General features: G+C 38.8%; 2 protein-coding genes across 2 annotated transcripts; one reads left to right on the top strand and one right to left on the bottom strand.

Annotated features, from left to right (window-relative positions):
- Positions 1–155: 155 nt before the first annotated feature.
- Positions 156–8636, bottom strand: LOC123767642 (fatty acid hydroxylase domain-containing protein 2). The gene is made up of 7 exons (XM_045757472.2): positions 8482–8636; positions 7891–8025; positions 7527–7633; positions 6147–6292; positions 4435–4619; positions 3177–3449; positions 156–2944 (listed from the first exon to the last, which is right to left on the bottom strand). Exons 2-7 carry the CDS (start codon positions 8022–8024, stop codon positions 2782–2784), a joined length of 1008 nt encoding a protein of 335 aa, XP_045613428.1. The 5' UTR covers position 8025; positions 8482–8636; the 3' UTR covers positions 156–2781.
- A 1170-nt stretch (positions 8637–9806) lies between these two features.
- On the top strand, positions 9807–15610 carry LOC123767640 (presequence protease, mitochondrial). The gene is made up of 2 exons (XM_045757471.2): positions 9807–10069; positions 11481–15610. Exons 1-2 carry the CDS (start codon positions 9940–9942, stop codon positions 14405–14407), a joined length of 3057 nt encoding a protein of 1018 aa, XP_045613427.1. The 5' UTR covers positions 9807–9939; the 3' UTR covers positions 14408–15610.
- The last annotated feature ends 1869 nt before the right edge of the window (positions 15611–17479 follow it).

Genomic DNA, 17479 nt, shown 5'->3' with positions numbered 1-17479 from the left:
TACAGGGAGAACTGAACGACGCAGGCACAGCCTCGCCTTCCTAGAGAAATCCCCCACCTAATCGGGTTTGGATCAATGGCTACTTATATTCATGCAAAGCCTAGCGTTTCGGGTAGGTTCTTAATCTAACATATCAGGTAAGATGAAAAGGTTCATTGAAACACGGTTTTATATCAAATAACTACAATATAAGTTGACAGAGGTGATTACACTGGTAAAGATATATGTCGTAAGTACTAATATTGAGGAAGTGGGTAGTTCTAGATACAGTGTGAGTTTAAAGCACAAGGTAGGAAACTGAGGATGAAATTAGGTACCTGTTGGTTTTACTTTTGAACAGGGCATGGGTTGATTTTTTTTAAATTCATCAGCAAGTGAGTTCCAAAGACTAGGCTCTTTTAATTGCATGGAGTGTTTACGCAGATTTAGTCTGACTGGTAATATCAAAGAGATATTTATTTCTGGTGTGGTTCTCATAGGTTTGTTACTTACATAAACTATAAGAATAAATCCTACGTCCAACGTAGTGTGTCAAAGTGTTAGCGTAGTCAAATGTAAGGAATTCAACCATGTCGCAAAAGAATGGGTACACACACAAAAAAAAAAACATTAAATGTGCAAAATGCTCAGAGGCCCACTACATACGAACATGCACCCCAGACACACTTAAGAGATGGAATGCATTAGGCAGTGATGTGGTGGAGGCAGACTCCATACAGTTTCAAATGTAGATATGATAGAGCCCAGTTGGCTGAGGAATCTGTACACCAGTTGATTGACAGTTGAGAGGGGGGATCAAAGAGCCGAAGCTCAACCCCCACAAGCATAATTAGGTGAGTACTCACAAATATAATGGTGAAGTGTGTGTCTTAACTTTTGTTCCCATAGTTTGCAACTGGAGTGCTCACCGCTATAATGCCTTACCGGTTCACCATAATCCAAGTGACCTAAATAGAAAAAGAGCTAAAGAGGTTTGAGGTAGTGAATTTTTGCAATGGCAAATTTAAGCCTAAGGTCTGAATGATAACTGCCTGAAGAATTCATATAACTAAAATAACCGCTGTAATACAAATGTATAATTTACTTTAGGCGCAATTATAGAAACAGGTGCATCTTCCATGGTATCATGTAAATACACGATTAGATAAAAGTCTACTTGATAATGTGCTCGTGGAGAATATTTGGAGGAATGTGTGATACCATGGTTATGTATAAGATAAGATCGAGTATAACTGACAACCGTTGATAAACCGGTACCTTTGACATCGCTCGTCTTGTCTCCTTTTGCTTTCGAAGTAACATCTTGAATGATATTGAAGACTTGTTGACAGTTCTTCCTCACAGACAATGTTAAATATTATTCTACATTTCGTTCTTTCTTTTCATAATTACTTACTTCCGACAGACAGTGTGTGTTATGTAATATGTGATCTACAGGTTTATGTTATGCATCTATAGGAAAAAAGGATATGACCTCAAAAGCGAACTATAATACTGTACTGCTCTTCTTCGTAGTACTTTCTTTATAAGAGGCTTTCAGTTTCAGTGTAGAGTGTAGGCAGGCCACCCGTAAAAATCCTGGTTGGGCACCAGTTCGGGTCTCCAGAACCTCCCAAAAATACTGTAGAGTTTCGAGTTAGTTGGCTTTTGTGCTATAGTGGCCTAGTGGGTTATGGCCTGGGAATCACCAGAACGCCGGTTCAAGTAACCCCATTGCCTCAAAAGGATTTTATCATTGATATAATGTGAAAAAATGTCATGGGAAGGCTGAACAAAAACACTGTGGTCGCCTTTCTCCATCAACGAGTAGGCGACGGGCCACACAGCACCTCGGATGCATTTCCGATGGTTCCTTTATAAAAGGGGTGATGCCTAGGAAAATAAGACTCGCGTCCCTAAAAAAAACGGAAGAAGGAAGGAAGAATCAGACCACGAAGGAAGAATTGAAACAGGAATTTCCTTAAGTACTTTGGTATTTAATAATACATCTTCTGAAGGGTACTTTCGTATTATTAAATACGAAAGTACGTAAGGAAATTCCTGTATAAATTCTTCCTTCGTGGTCTGACACTGTCACATTTATCATCACGTTAATTTTCGTGATTTACACACACACACCCACACACAATAAGTGCCCACACACCAATAATATATATTAAATTATATTTATGAAATATAAATAGTTTATTCCACCACATTCAAAACTATGATGTACTCATGTAATCTATAATGGATGGTCAGATTCATAACAATTAACATTGTTATGATAGATACAACACAACTGTATGGAGACCAGAAGACCCGCCTCGCGGTAGCATAAAGGTGGGTGTGGACAGTTGCTGTCATGGTCTAGTTTAACCAGTCCAGCAACTGGTTAAACACATGTCAATATAAATTCGCCTTCAGGGGTGGCCTGTGGAGCATCTGTCCTCTTGAATCATCGTATCATCGTATTTTGGCGTATAAATGATGTACTGTAAATCATAGCAGCTCGCGAAATTGACGGGTTGTTCAGTTTTCTATTTGTGGTCATCGGTTAGGCTAGGTTCAGGCAATTTAGTACATCATTCTTGTGACGTTGTGACATCCCGAGAGGCCGGGCTGCTGGAGTTGGAACATGACCCCCTTTCCCCCCCTCACCACACCCCAAATGCGAATCTGGATTTACGACGTTGATTTAACGTTACTTTAGTTTATTTTTGCTCATTGGAAGAGCCTGGAGAAGATCTTTTCAAACAGCAAGACAATATTTATCATTGTAAAGTTACGTGTTTTTCCGTCTCAATTTCTCTTGGTGTCCTTGGAGTGGTCTGGGAAGGCGAGGTGAGCCGGCAGGAGGGACAACAAAGTGCGGTGACGCCGGTAACTCGAGGAGTTACGGAAGTTGCGGTCTGTGCAGTGAAGGAAGTCCAGAACACCCAGCAGGCCGTAACATTCGTTGAACCTATATTAGATAATAATTTGATGTTACTTCACAAGTAAGCTAGTCAAGAACTTAAGGCAGTATAACACTATGCAATTCAGGAATAATCAAGATTGCTTCAAAATATATTACTTTATCAGAAAACCCCAAAAAGTCCTTATCAAATCCCATGGATGTAGTTTAACGTTGTTTAAAAATATAAATAAACATTCGGTCACCAGAATGTTCGGGAACCCTGTTCACGTCAACTCACTTGAGGTGATGGAAGTCATGGAACTGAGGAGAGAGAAGAAAGGGGAGGTGGTAGCCGCTGTGGTGGACGAGTGTCCCCAGCGTGGCCACCACCACCCAGAGCCAGAGGGTGGCGGGGTGGACACCGAGGAGCAGAGGACCCAGCAGGATGGGCACCAGGTTACACAGAAGGTGCTCCAGTGGGTGGGCACAGGCTGCTGTGATGGCGATGGGACTCTGCCATTCGTGATGTATCTTGTGGAAGTGTTTGTAAAGCAGCCGGTGGTGGAATAGCCTATTAAACCAATAATTATAGTGCTAGTGAAAATATTTTATTCTAGTATTATTATTATTATTATTATTATTATTATTATTATTATTATTATTATTATTATTATTATTATTATTATTATTATGTTGGTGTCGCCTTCACAAGGATTTAAAATTGTTACTGTATAGAATTTGGAGAAAGTTCACCGCCGGATGACTAAAATCATTCCTTATCTAATTATAGTCGACTCTGATACCAGGAACGGTTGAGGGCCACAGGGCTAACAACACTGTAAACCAGACATGACAGGGCTGATCTCATCAAAACTTAAAATATTGAACAAATTGGAGGATACTGATCCTAACCACTCTTCAACAGGTCAGATATAACACAAACAAGGAGCAACGCTTTCAAGTTCAATAAGCCACAGTGCAGGACGGAAAACAGGAGATACTTATTCACCGTTATTCCATAAACCCAAGGAACCGCCTACCCGCCGAAGCCGTAAATGTCAAAACATTGCTGAATTTAAAAATCCGGTTTGAAAAAAATCATCAGGATAGCTGAGGAGACCTTCGACCAGCCGCCGACTTCCTGTCCTCGTCGAGGCCACTAGAGAAATAGTGGCCCTCAGGTTGATGCTATGAAAGGCACAAACGCGCAATTCTGCACTGTGATTTGTTTATTTATTAATAATAATAAATACAAATCACAACAAGGAACGGTAAAGAATTACACGTTTGTGCTTGTGATAATTAAATATGAACTAGAACAACCAAAAACTGTGGTCATGTTGCCAATATTCACCCCCTGTTAACTCTAGAAATTTAGTCGGAGAATATAGAAAAACAATGCGAGGAAACTGACCAAACACAATCTTAAAAAATCTGAAAAACACAGTTGCGAACAAAACAGCCCAGAATTAAATCACTGTCAGCAAGAAATTTACGAAAACAATAAGAAAATTTATGGGTTTTATTGTTAACCCATAAAACTCAACCTTTATCACCTGTGTGAGTAATAGAAGCCTATTTCCTCCATCAGGATGCAGACGGCCAGGTGGCGCAGGACGCAGAAGAGGTCGGGCAACTGGGCTGTGATCAGGTCGCTTCCCCGCAGCAGCAGGGCGTGGTAGCTGACTATCATGAAGGGAATGGTCGTCCCCACCAGGTTAACATTTACCAACAGTATGCACTGTCGAAGAGGATCGAGGTTATTCTCCGAGAGAAGAATGTTATAACTACAGGAGTGTGGTCAGTGCATTCACTTGGTTAGTTTGATGGTGAACTTACTACGTCTATTACTCACGGAAGGGTTATTAAGACCACCACAATCGCTTACTGACCCACCAGTAAGTATCCCTTAGTCCTACACATGTATTAAAGTAAACTCTCATTGTATTTACACGGAAAAATGTGGTACACCTTTTGGTGTACATGTCAGTCATAATTACAATGAATTGAAAAACTATTCTGAAACTTTAAGTACAAAAACCAATGCAGTTAAGGTAGTATATTGAGCTAATACAACCCTGACTTACAATAATACAAGGTATAATTTAGATAATAAACTTAGTCAATTACGATAGTATTAAGCAGATTCACAACCCTGGCAATAAAAAGATTTAATACAATTTAAATACAGAATTTACTTTCATCTGCATGTAATATGTTCACCTTGCGTCACAGTCATATGTATGTATACCTGGCATCACAATTACATGCACACTCACAATCACAATTATATATATATATCCACTCGATTTACCCAGGTCGTTAAATCTAGGACTCTATGTTTTAAAATGACGGTTTTAAAATAACGTTAACTGTATAGCCATATTTGGGAGAACAACAGGATAGATGGTGGATGGGCGGGCTGGCTAACTGGTTGGTAGGTGGGTGGGTGGGCAGGCACCAGTCTGGCAGTGGATGGATTGGTTGCTGAATGGCAGGCGGGCAGGGTGCATGGATTGGTGGCTGACTGGTGGGTGGGTAGGCAGATGTGGGCGGGCAGGCGGGGATGATTGGCAGAATGGATGGGTAGGCAGGGTGGATGGGTGGATTGGTGGCTGGCTGGAAGGCAGGTGGGGGTGGGTAGGTTGTGCATGGGCAGGCAGGCAGGTTGGGTGAGTGGGCAGGCAGGCTGGGTGGATTGGTGGATTGGTGGTACGGGATTAATTAGGTTCAGATTCTTGACTTCCTTCCTACCAGCTGGTGGCCTTAGAGGCAGACTGCCCTGTCTGACATCTTTATTTATTTATTTATTTATGTATATACAAGAAAGTGCATTGAGTTTGCGAGAGCACATAACGTTAGTGTTCTGTAAACAACATCAGACTCATGTTGTTTACAAACTGTGACTGGTTGCTACCACAACTGTGAATGCTTAACTACCTTTGACTGGTTATGACTTACTGTGAATGCCTGACAGACTTGTGATTGTGAATGTCTGCCTGACTGTGACTTGTGACGGAATGCCTGACTGACTGTGATGAATGCCTGACTGACTGATTTGGCCATGGCTGCCTCTGACTGGTAGCGACTGTGACTAGCTCTGACTACATGCTGCATAACGGGAGCTGTGTAATCTGTGAAGGGAAAATGTATCCGCTTATATATATATATATATATATATATATATATATATATATATATATATATATATATATATATATATATATATATATAATTAGTTACAAACAGTTTTCAATTAGTAGATTACCTTTAGAAGGAGACGGAGAGGCGGGGGCTGGTTGGTGTTAGGCTGGACCTTGTACCGGCGCAAGCAGGCGGGTCGCCCTGTAGTGTCTATTATGGTATACAAACTTCCCGCCAACCAGTACACACTGTATCCCAGTACAGTCGTTCCTGTAACACCAGTATTGTACTCGTATCAACACGCGGCACTGTTCTATTTTCAACCACCCAGTACTGCACATGATTCTTGTATTACCCAGTACTCTTTTTCTCTGTCCTGGATGACAGAGCGAGAGTACATTTACAATTAGGTTACAATCCTTTTTACCATGTTGTGGCCTAGTTGACCAGGGCATGAGCGTGGGAACACCCATGCCTTTGACCAAAGAGCCAGAGCTCAACCCCAGCAAGTACAACAACTAGGTGAGTACCCACCGCATAGGTTCGAATCCTTATCACGGCTCCTACGGATTTTCTCATAAGTATTATTATTATTATTATTATTATTATTATTATTATTATTATTATTATTATTATTATTATTATATGTAATCCAGCTCGGTTGCTACTGTATTTTGATATATTGGTTTAGCGACTCATCATGCATACATATTTTGTATGAAACAACTAATTTATAATTATCTGTAATTTAATTGTCGTGGATTTACGTTTTACTAAAGTTAAAACCCCTCATAATATACTTGTTTTCTCCGTTATACGATCTAACCATTTTTATACCTAAGTCCCCAATTACAGTTGGTTATGCAATGATTGGGATATATATCCCTATCCTCGCATCCTGCCCAGCAGTCCCAGATACGAACTATACTAGATCACCAGGAGGTTTAGTTTAGGTCTTGTTAGTGATAATTATAGAAACCTGTAATTATTTGCCCAAAAAAACAATGTTGGCTGGTATGAACGAGAACAGTCCATAACTTCATATTTGTAGTGACTCGCAAGAGAACATTTTAGTTGCAAGGGATGTATACATAGATATGTGTTCCATTATTTGTCTGTGTATATACACTGATATTTGTATATACTTGTTGGGTAGTAAGGTATTATGCTGTCCTTTAATAATCATCCAGCGGTTGATAGACTTTTAAGACAAACACCAAAACCCAGCTGTTTAATTCCCATTATCTGAGACAGGAAGGCTTTAGTTAGCCTAATCCTTCCTCCATAAGTCAACTATCAACCTTTCCCAGGATGCAACCCACAACAGTTACCTAACTCTCAAGTACCTATGTACTGCTAAGCAATCATGCAGAGGCATCGGGTGAAAGGAAACCTGGTCAGCCCTTTTTTTATGCCTCTTACTGGGATTGAACCCGAGATTCTCATTTGTGGGTCAAAGACGCAGACCACTGAACTAAAGGACTGGTAAGTAATGGACACTGACCGTAGACAATAAGGTTGAAAGGTTGGTGGCCACAAATGAGGAGCACCCAGTCCCACTGCCTTTGCCAGAACCTGCCAGCAGCCTCCCACACCTTCAGCACCAACACACTGCAAATGCAAGAAACATTTCACCTCATCTTCCTGCTTTAGTCATCCTCATTTAACGCAATATTCAGCTACAATCACTTTCGAAAATATGTCATTGTAAAATTGAATTCATTTAATCAACTTGGCTTCAACATTACAAATGTAATAAATATGGCAAGAGTAGAATCTCGCCGCCAGAAGTACAGTACATAATGTTTACATGCTAAAGTTATGTCTGTCATACTGATATGTTTTTGGTTCATATTGACGCTTCTTACTAATAATCCACGGTGTTCCCGAGAGTCAGCAAAGTTAGGGAGGTACAGACGACGGTCAGGAGGAGGAGGACCTTACTGAAGGAGAAGGTAGAGGGGCTGTCCGCCCGCCGTCCGTCCTCCTGATTCCCCGTCATACTGCAAAACATTAAACAATAATATAAATAAAGATTGATAAAGATTAAGCCACCCAAGAGGTGGCACGGGCATGAATAGCCCGTAAAATATAAATAAGTTGTACGAACATTATTATATGAGTATGTACACAATTATCCGAGTAGCCTGAAAAAGTTATGCAAGTATGTGCATAGTTTATAATAATAATAATTCATTATGTCGGTGGACAGGCAGCCAATTTATACATATATGTATCTGATGTAAGTCTGTCTGGTCTTCACCACACACTCAGACCTTGACAAAGCACTCAGGAGAGTGCGAAAGACTTAATGCGAAAAGGTGATGTAAATTCCTTACATAAATTTCACAAATACACAAGTGTATGGGTTGTTATCCTACGTTATTATGTCTGTGAGAAGGCATTGCAATTACTTAAACTGAATGATTATAGAACTTAAAAAAATATATATAAAATACCTTTTTTGGCGTTTGAGAGGAAAGGATTTAAATAATATATTACGCTCTATGTAGAGCAGCCTAACCCAGCCACTGTCGGGGTGATAATGGCTATCTCATCACTACACAATAATCTCACCACTACACACTATATCAGTTACTTAGGTTGACCAAATTTAAGAAAAACTAATTGCTAGGATTAATGTATTTTTTAAAATTAAAGTCCAAATATAGTTTTTTATGGCAATTCAACTTCTTTATAAGTTGATATTGAGTACTATATTATAGCCATATTAAGTTCCTCTCGACCAGCTGTTATCGTGGTGCTTGACAGTAATCTGTTAGTTTGATAAATAGCTTATAGGTTGTTGACGTATATGTTAACCAGCTCCTCAACGCTGTAACGTGCTTAGCTAAACGAGTTCTTGGGTTTAGTTCCTGAGCCAATTATGTGCCTCAACTGTAAGCTTTTCCACTACCACCCACACGATGGGTATGGGTGCAGAATTAATTAACTGTATTAACTGTGTCGCCTCGCCGAGACAGACTTCTGTCTCGGCAGACAGACTGAAGACTATCAGGTCTTCTTGAAGAATGTCCCCGTACTGACTGTCTTTCGCCCTCCGGGGCTGAGATATGCTGAACTCCGTAAATACTATCGGAATACAGGAACACTTGATGATACACTGGTATGATGATAGCTGTTTCTACAACAGTTATCTTACCCTGAAAAATGTATATGTTTATCACTCAGAATGTCCATAGGTCATAGAATAATAATAATAATTTACTCACAAGAAGGTACAATGGGTTAGTGAGATTACATAACATTGGTATTTTTACATTCGATGAAGAGGCACATTGCAGCAAGGTTTTATATCAACATATAACTACAATATAAATTGACAGAGCTGATAACACTGGTGACGATATATATATGTTTTAAGTAATAATATTGGGGGAAGTGGGTAGTGCAATATACAGAGTGAGTTTGAAGCACAAGGTAGGAAACTATGAGGATGAAATTAGGAACTTTTTGGTGTTACTTTTGAATAATGCATAGATTGGACGATTTCTTAATTCATTAAGGAGTGAGTTACATAGACTGGGTACCTTCATTTGCATGGGCTGTTTACACAGATTTAGTTTGACTCTGGGGATATCAAAGATATATTTATTTCTGGTGTGGGTTAATAATACATAAATTAATAATAAATTTACCTTTATTTGATTATTATTATTATTATTATTATTATTATTATTATTATTATTATTATTATTATTATTATTATTATTTATTAATGTTTTTAGGTCCAGCTAGTATTATTTACCTTAACTTGTGTTAGGTCCGTAATCCCTCACGTGAGGCACAACACCGGGTGCTGGAGATGGTGTCAGCGGCCAAACACCTCCAGGATTACCTGAATTTACTTGAAGTTCACCATCTTTAGCGGCCTCAGCGAGGTCACAAATACAACAATGGCAATATGGAGAATGCTGAGGTCCTTGATGGGACTGAAGAGCAGCATTACCAGAGGACGGCAGGCGGCTGCTAGGACTCTGCAGACATCCTCCTACAGGCGAGGTGCACCTGCTGCCTCTATTGTGGGTAGGTGTATAGTGAAGCTGGTGTATGATGAAGCTGATGTGTGGGGAACCTGGTGTATGGGGAACCTGGTGTGTGGGGAACCAAGTGTATGGGGAACCTGGTGTATGGGGAAACTGATGTATAGGGAACCAGGTGTATGTGGAATCTGGTGTATGGAGGAACCAGATGTATGGGGAACTTGGTGTATGATGAACCAGGTCTATGGGGAACGTGGTGTATGGGGAACTTGGTGTATGGGGAACCAGGTGTATGAGGAACTAAGTGTATGGGGAACCAGGTGTATGAGGAACTAAGTGTATGGTGAACCAGGTGTATGATTAGGGTTGCTGTATCTGAAGAGTCAAAATCCAGGACACCACTAACTGTCACCACGACCCTCTTGTCCCCGCCCATCACACACTTTGACCCTTTGGCGTTATTTACCAGAATTTACCTGAGGGCCACCAACACTAGAGGCCTCGATGAGGACAGGAAGCTGACGGCTTGTCAAAGGTGCCCTGACGATCTTTTCCATTTGGATTTTTAAATTTAACAGTTTGGCATTTACGGCTTTGGTGGGTAGGCGGATCCATTGTGGCTTGTTAAGTTTGAAACCATTGCTCCTTATTTGTCCAAATTACTCCTGTGCAACACCTCATAATTTCTACTGAAAAAAAATTATCTGGGCCATTACAGCTAGACCATGATAGGCAGAGACTTTTTACACAGATTTCCATGCATCCTGGATCCCAATTAACAATGTCAAATTAATAATTTTCACAGGATTTTTGTTTTATTGCAATTTGCAAACAATGCATTAAAATGGCCTGTGAAGTTAGGGGTTAAATAAGTAAATAGGAATACTGTATAGCAATTTTGGTGTTTTAGTGATTATTTTGTTTATTTACAGTACTAAAAATTAAATATTAATGTTTTTTGGCATCTTCAATAATATATTTCATTTCCAATGAAATTTGCTTGCATTTCCGAGAATATTTGCTTATGTTGCAAGAACCGAGAATTGATTTGGTTATACAGTAGTTTTTTTCTTTTGAAAGGACTATAACTGGGACCGTTTGTCTATTTTGAGACAAGAACCAGGACTGGAACCTGGTCTTTTTGAAGAGCTAACCCACAATAAGTAGTGGGTCTTTGTCACTTGTCTTCCTCCATCAGTGTTTCACTCCTGCACTATCTTCACACTGAAGAGCCTGCTAAACCTACATAACCTCAACATCCATTATACACTTCAAAGCTTGGTTTTAAAGTGCTTTCCCGCTTAATACTGAATGCGTTTGTTCCAATACATAAATCAGGGGCTGCCTAATATATTTAATATTTTTTTTTATTTTTGCTAAACTATACTGGTCAATTGTAGATTTCTGAGTTGATTTCTTTTATTAATTAAGAATTTGTTTTGGGGGGATTTCAGGTGATGCAGCCAGGGAATTTCAGATTGGTGCTGAAATTTCAGGATTTTTGGTAAAGGAAGTAAAGGATGTGCCAGAGCTTCATCTAACTGCCGTCCGTTTAGAACACTTGGCCACTGGAGCTGACTTCCTACACATTGCCCGAGATGATCCTAACAATGTATTTTGTGTGGGATTCCGCACTACACCAACAGACTCTACTGGAGTGCCACACATTCTTGAACACACTGTTCTTTGTGGCAGTAGCAAGTATCCATGTAGGGATCCATTTTTCAAAATGTTAAACCGTTCTCTCTCTACTTTTATGAATGCCATGACAGGTAGTGATTTCACAATATATCCATTCTCAACTCAGCATCCTGTAGATTTTAGAAACTTAATGTCGGTGTACATGGATGCAGTATTTAGACCTAATCTGTCGGAACTGGACTTTCTTCAGGAAGGTTGGCGGCTTGAGCATAAAAACATCCAGGATAAATCATCATCTATAGTGTTCAAAGGGGTTGTATTTAACGAGATGAAAGGTGTGTTTGCTGACTCACAGCGTCTTTTTATGCAGAAGCTGCAGAATGGTCTCCTGCCTTCTCATACTTATGGTGTTGTGAGTGGTGGTGACCCACTCTGCATCCCTCAGTTGACTTGGGAGCAACTCAAAGAATTCCATGCTTACCATTATCATCCAAGTAATGCTCATTTCTTCACCTATGGGGATCAGCCTCTTTCTAACCACCTTGAATTTATAAATGATAAATATTTAGTCAATTACACAAAAATTAACCCTCGAACAGAAGTTCCAGAGGAGCCTAGCTGGTCAGAACCTAGATGTGCACATATAGATTGTGGTGTGGATCCTATGGCTAGCAGTGAAGCTCAAACAAGCATAGCTGTATCATATAAATTAGTCAACATTACTAATACCTTTGAAACTTTTGTGCTTCATATACTTGGAGAACTGTTAATGAATGGTCCAAATGCTCCATTTTACAAGTCCCTTTTGGAACCACAGTTAGGATCTAGCTTCTCACCCTCGTCTGGTTTTGATTCTCATACGCGAAACACAACCTTTACTGTTGGACTGCAGGGGATTAAAACTGGTGACATTGAGAAAATAAAATGTATTATTGATGAAACATTTGATCGCGTGGTAAAGGAAGGGTTTTCCCCAGAACGTGTTGAAGCAGTGTTGCATAATCTAGAACTTGGGATCAAGCATCAGACATCAAAATTTGGACTTGGTTTAGCTATGAGTCTAACTCCACTGTGGAATTTAGATGGTGATCCAGTTGATGTTCTACAGATTAACAGTAAAATTGATAGATTTAAAAAGTGCATTACAGAAAACCCAAGATTCTTGCAAGAGAAAATTGAAAAATATTTCAAACAAAATACTCATAAGTACACTCAAACCATGTCACCAAGGGAGGATTATGAAGCAAAATTGCAGGAGGCAGAGGAGGCACTCTTAACTGAAAAGGTGTCTGAATTAACAGATGAAGATTATACAAGAATTTGGAAAACTGGGCACACTTTGGCAAGTAAACAAGAGGAGGAGGAGGATCTTTCCAGTCTTCCAACATTGCAGGTTTCAGATATTAGCCGGAATATATCGCCAGTCCTCGTAACAGATGTCAACATTTCAAATGGTGTTTCAGTTCAGGTTTGTGATCAACCCACTAATGGAATTACCTACTTCTCAGCCATTCTTGATACCCATGATATACCTGCTCATCTTAGGCTGCTCGTTCCTTTGCTGTGTGGTGTACTTACACATATGGGGGCAGGCCACCTTGATTTTCGACAGCTTGATCAGGAGGTGGAATTGGTTACAGGTGGCTTAAGTGTTTCTACTCACTTAAGTACACATCCAATCAGTGTCTCACAGTATGAAGAAGGAATCATACTCTCATCACATTGTTTAAACAAAAATTTGTCTAGAATGCTTAATATTTGGTCTTTAATATTCAATGAAGTGAATTTAAATGACTTGCAGAGGTTTACGACACTGGTCAATATGATAGCCACTGATCAAGCAAACAGTTTGGTACATTCTGGTCATCGGTATGCAATGACGGCTGCAAGTGCCACAACTAGCCATGTGGCAGCTCTCACTGAATGTTGGAGTGGACTTACATTCCTGCGGCAGATGAAAGCTCTGAGTGAAATGGAAGATTTAACCCAGATACTGAAACAGTTGCACGAGTTATCCAGCTTATTATTGTCCAAGCAGAAGTTGAGAATGGCCATCAATACAACACCAGATTATCATGATGTAGCTCTTCATAATTTTGAAGATTTTTGTAGTAATTTGTCAGGTAATCCCCCTGGTTCCTTATCTCATGCTGCTGTTCCTGAGACTTTCACACCACACAAAGCCAAGACTCATCATGTGTTTCCTTTCCCAGTTAATTTTGCATCTAAATCTTTCTCTGGTGTGCCCTATGCTCACCCAGATGCCGGAGCTCTGAGAGTGCTTGCACGTGTAATGTTTCGCTTCTTGCACCGAGAAATTAGAGAAAAAGGTGGTGCCTATGGTGGAGGTGCTGTAGCATCCCCTGGAGGAGCATTCTCCTTTTACAGTTATCGCGACCCCCATTCTACACAAACATTAGACACCTTTGATGCTGCCACTGAATGGGTATTGTCAGGTGGGTTTAATGAACGGGATGTTGCTGAGGCAAAGTTGGGAGTTTTCCAAGCCATTGATGCTCCAGTGTCTCCAGGGTCGCAGGGAAAGCGGCGCTTCCTCTCGCACATTACAGATGAATTATTTGCTGATCACCGAAGACTTATTCTGGATACAACCTCACAGGATCTGGTGAAGGTAGCACGTGTGTACCTCCAGGATGCAACTGTAGAGGGTACTTGCCTCATTGGTCCTCAGAATGATAAGATTTCAAATAATGTTTTCTGGAATATTGTTAATAAATGAGGTTAAATGTTGTACAGTTATAAGTAAACATTTTAGTAATACAGTGCAGTACAGTACAATGAGCACTTGATTTGATTGAATTTAGTTAACAAGATTCTCATAATGTTAGGTATACTTTCAACATCAAAATTAAAAGTATGAGAGTCTTGAGAAATTAGTAGCTGACTTTGTTTTCAATCCTGATTCACCTGCGAACCTGATCCTTTACCTGGGAACAGGATCAGGTACAGAAATTTTTTATGTACCTGATAACATAAAAATTAACTTGTACCTCGTAATTTCTCGCATTTGTTTGAATCATTTTTTGTATTCCTGTACTTGTGTCATGGCATCTTTCAAGCATTTTTCACATCATAATGTACAGTATTTATGGATGGAGTATTTTAGTTTTGATATTCAGATTGGTGTTTTATAAAGTGAAAAAAAATTGGTCTCTAATACATCACTGTTTTTCCTATAGAATTTTGTTTACTCCACACAAGATGTTTCCAATAATGCATCAGTTGTGCAAATTGATGGACTTCTGCACAGTAAATATTATGGATGCAACAAAGAAAGTGAGTGCTTTGATGTATTCTCATTTAAATATGTATGGCCCAGCAGTACAATAGGTATTTATGAACTTGATCATTAACTTGAATTAATGATCAGTATGTGCACATGAAAAAGTATCCAATTCAAGGTTTTACAATATTTTGTTTTTATATGACAAAATTAGAGTAATAATGATGATGTTAAAAGTTGTTAAATGCAGTCATAATTACATGTCATGTCAGTGCTAGTTAGGGCAGGTGAAGAGAATATGTCCCTCAGATGAAGAGAAAAGACTGATTAGAAAGTTCACATTAGATCTATCTTCCAGTATAACCTATGGAAAGATGTGGGGGGGGGATGTCCCAGAGTCAGCTGGTTACCTCAGGTCAGATGTAGCACTAGGGCTCAATATCATCAAACCATAAAGAGAATTAATATAATATTGAGAGATCATAGGTTGCTGATAAGCTTTTAAGAAAAAAGTGTGAAAAATAAAAAGTTCATGCAAATAGGTAAAAAAACATCATGGACGATTCTTCTGGGCCTCATAATGTGTGTAATATATATTCAAAGATAAATTGTTAATGTTGCACTGCTGCTATATTCCAAACCTGTTCACTTAGACAAGCAAGGCAACTATCATTCAAGGGAAATAAAAAAGTATAAGTTTTTGGTATATTTTTGTCCACAATTAATTGTATACTACAGTATACATGTTGATTTATGGGGTTGAGAAATGAATCTCCCATTTATTGCTGTTATATATTAAAGATATATAAATTATACTACAAAAAATTACAAAATAAATTTGTTTGGAACAATACTAACATTATTACAACATCAATCTTTCTTAAAATATAGTGGGTATCAATGAAAGACCATGGTAGAGAAAATGAACTGCAGTCGGATCCAGAATCTATAAAGTGTTACTTTACACTAGTGTTGTATTTGCTTTTAAGCAAGAAAATGGGACCATTAAAATAACGAACAGTAAATTTTTTACTCTTGAGTTTGTGATGTGATGAATCATCTGTAGCAATTGTTAGAAACCTAATTGCAGTAATTAATTTTAGTTGAAGATAATTATAGCATCAAAAGAGGGCACCAAGCGGGGAAGACTTATGTAGTGCCATCAACGTCGCAGGAGATTCGAAAGGCACTAAATATTATATCACATATAATATGAATTATATCACTAAGGATTCCAATACTGGAGCAAAAGTGCATAACGTGAGCGATATCAAAGGTATCAGATTCACCAAGGATTCCATCAAGTGACAGATGGGAAGCAAGACACAGGAATGCACTGAAAATCAGGATGTTCTACAAGCATGACTATAAGAGGGACTTTGCAGTTCGGACAAGGAGCAAGAGGGCAGCATTCCATAAAGTGCCTGTGAGTCAAGTGAGCCTGTGAGTCAAAAATTTGTCGCTAGACAAATTTTTAATAAGACAAACAAGCGGTGAACCACAATCAGGTCCTAGTGGTATGTAGGCAAAACATAGGAGAGAGAGTACTCCAGAGAAGTCCTCACTGCCTGATGTTATAATGGAAGGGGACTCCCAAACAGTAGCACCTCTCCTCCTCCCCCCTCATCACCATCTCCCATAAGCCATCAAGAGTCCTCCATAAAGGTAAGATGAACATATGTACTGTATTGTAGTTAGAGAAAAAAATTGTATTCAATATAAAATGTATTTTTAAGTTAATATTTTTGGGGGTGTGGAACGGATTAATTCAACTCCCTTTATTTCTTATGAGAAAAATCGCTTCGACTTACGATATTTCAACTAACAATACGTCTCAGGAAATGGATTACCATCGTAAATCGAGGCCCTACTGTATTTTTGTTCTGTTAGTAAGATATTAACTACTGTACTGTACTGTTGCTAGAACTACTGACTCCATAATGTAATACCCTATGCCTGTCATCATTATCATCATTTTATTGTATTCATCTGTTATTTTACTTGAACTTTTAAAAAAAATACAATTATTTTTACTTCTCTGTTAGTATTAAGAATTTACCCCTTCACATCTTTATACAAATTTTTATCAAAATTATTTTAAGTTTTACCCAAAACGCTTTACATAATAGTGGCTTCATTAGTTTATCTACCTCCTAACAATACCCAAATAGATTTTGTTCATTGCTCTTATGTTCTTTGTACAGCCATTATTTTGAATAAAACTTTGAATTTTGATTTCTGAATTTAACAAATACTTTGAAACTGTTCAAAGTGTTCATTTTGCATACTTCCTTTTCATTCTTTGAATCTGTTCCACATTTTCAATCTTTGGATTATATGCAGCATGCTTTTAATAAATTTATAGAAAAGGTCTGGTTCTGTTTTATATTTGCTATCCCTGTTTCAAAGTTTCTTTCTGCCCCTCTTCTTACTTAGTTTCTTCTAGGTTAGTGTCTTACTGGTTTATATGGCTGGTAAGTTTGAGGGTTAGCCCCTCTTCCTATATTGAATCCATTTTAGTATTTTCTTCACTGGATGTTTTGTAGTTTCTGTAACAAAATCCAGCTT

The sequence above is a fragment of the Procambarus clarkii genome, chromosome 67, assembly GCF_040958095.1.
Source record: "Procambarus clarkii isolate CNS0578487 chromosome 67, FALCON_Pclarkii_2.0, whole genome shotgun sequence".
Taxonomy (NCBI): Eukaryota; Metazoa; Arthropoda; class Malacostraca; order Decapoda; family Cambaridae; genus Procambarus; species Procambarus clarkii.
Note: the sequence above shows the minus strand (reverse complement) of the source record. Positions and strands in the feature narration are given on the sequence as shown.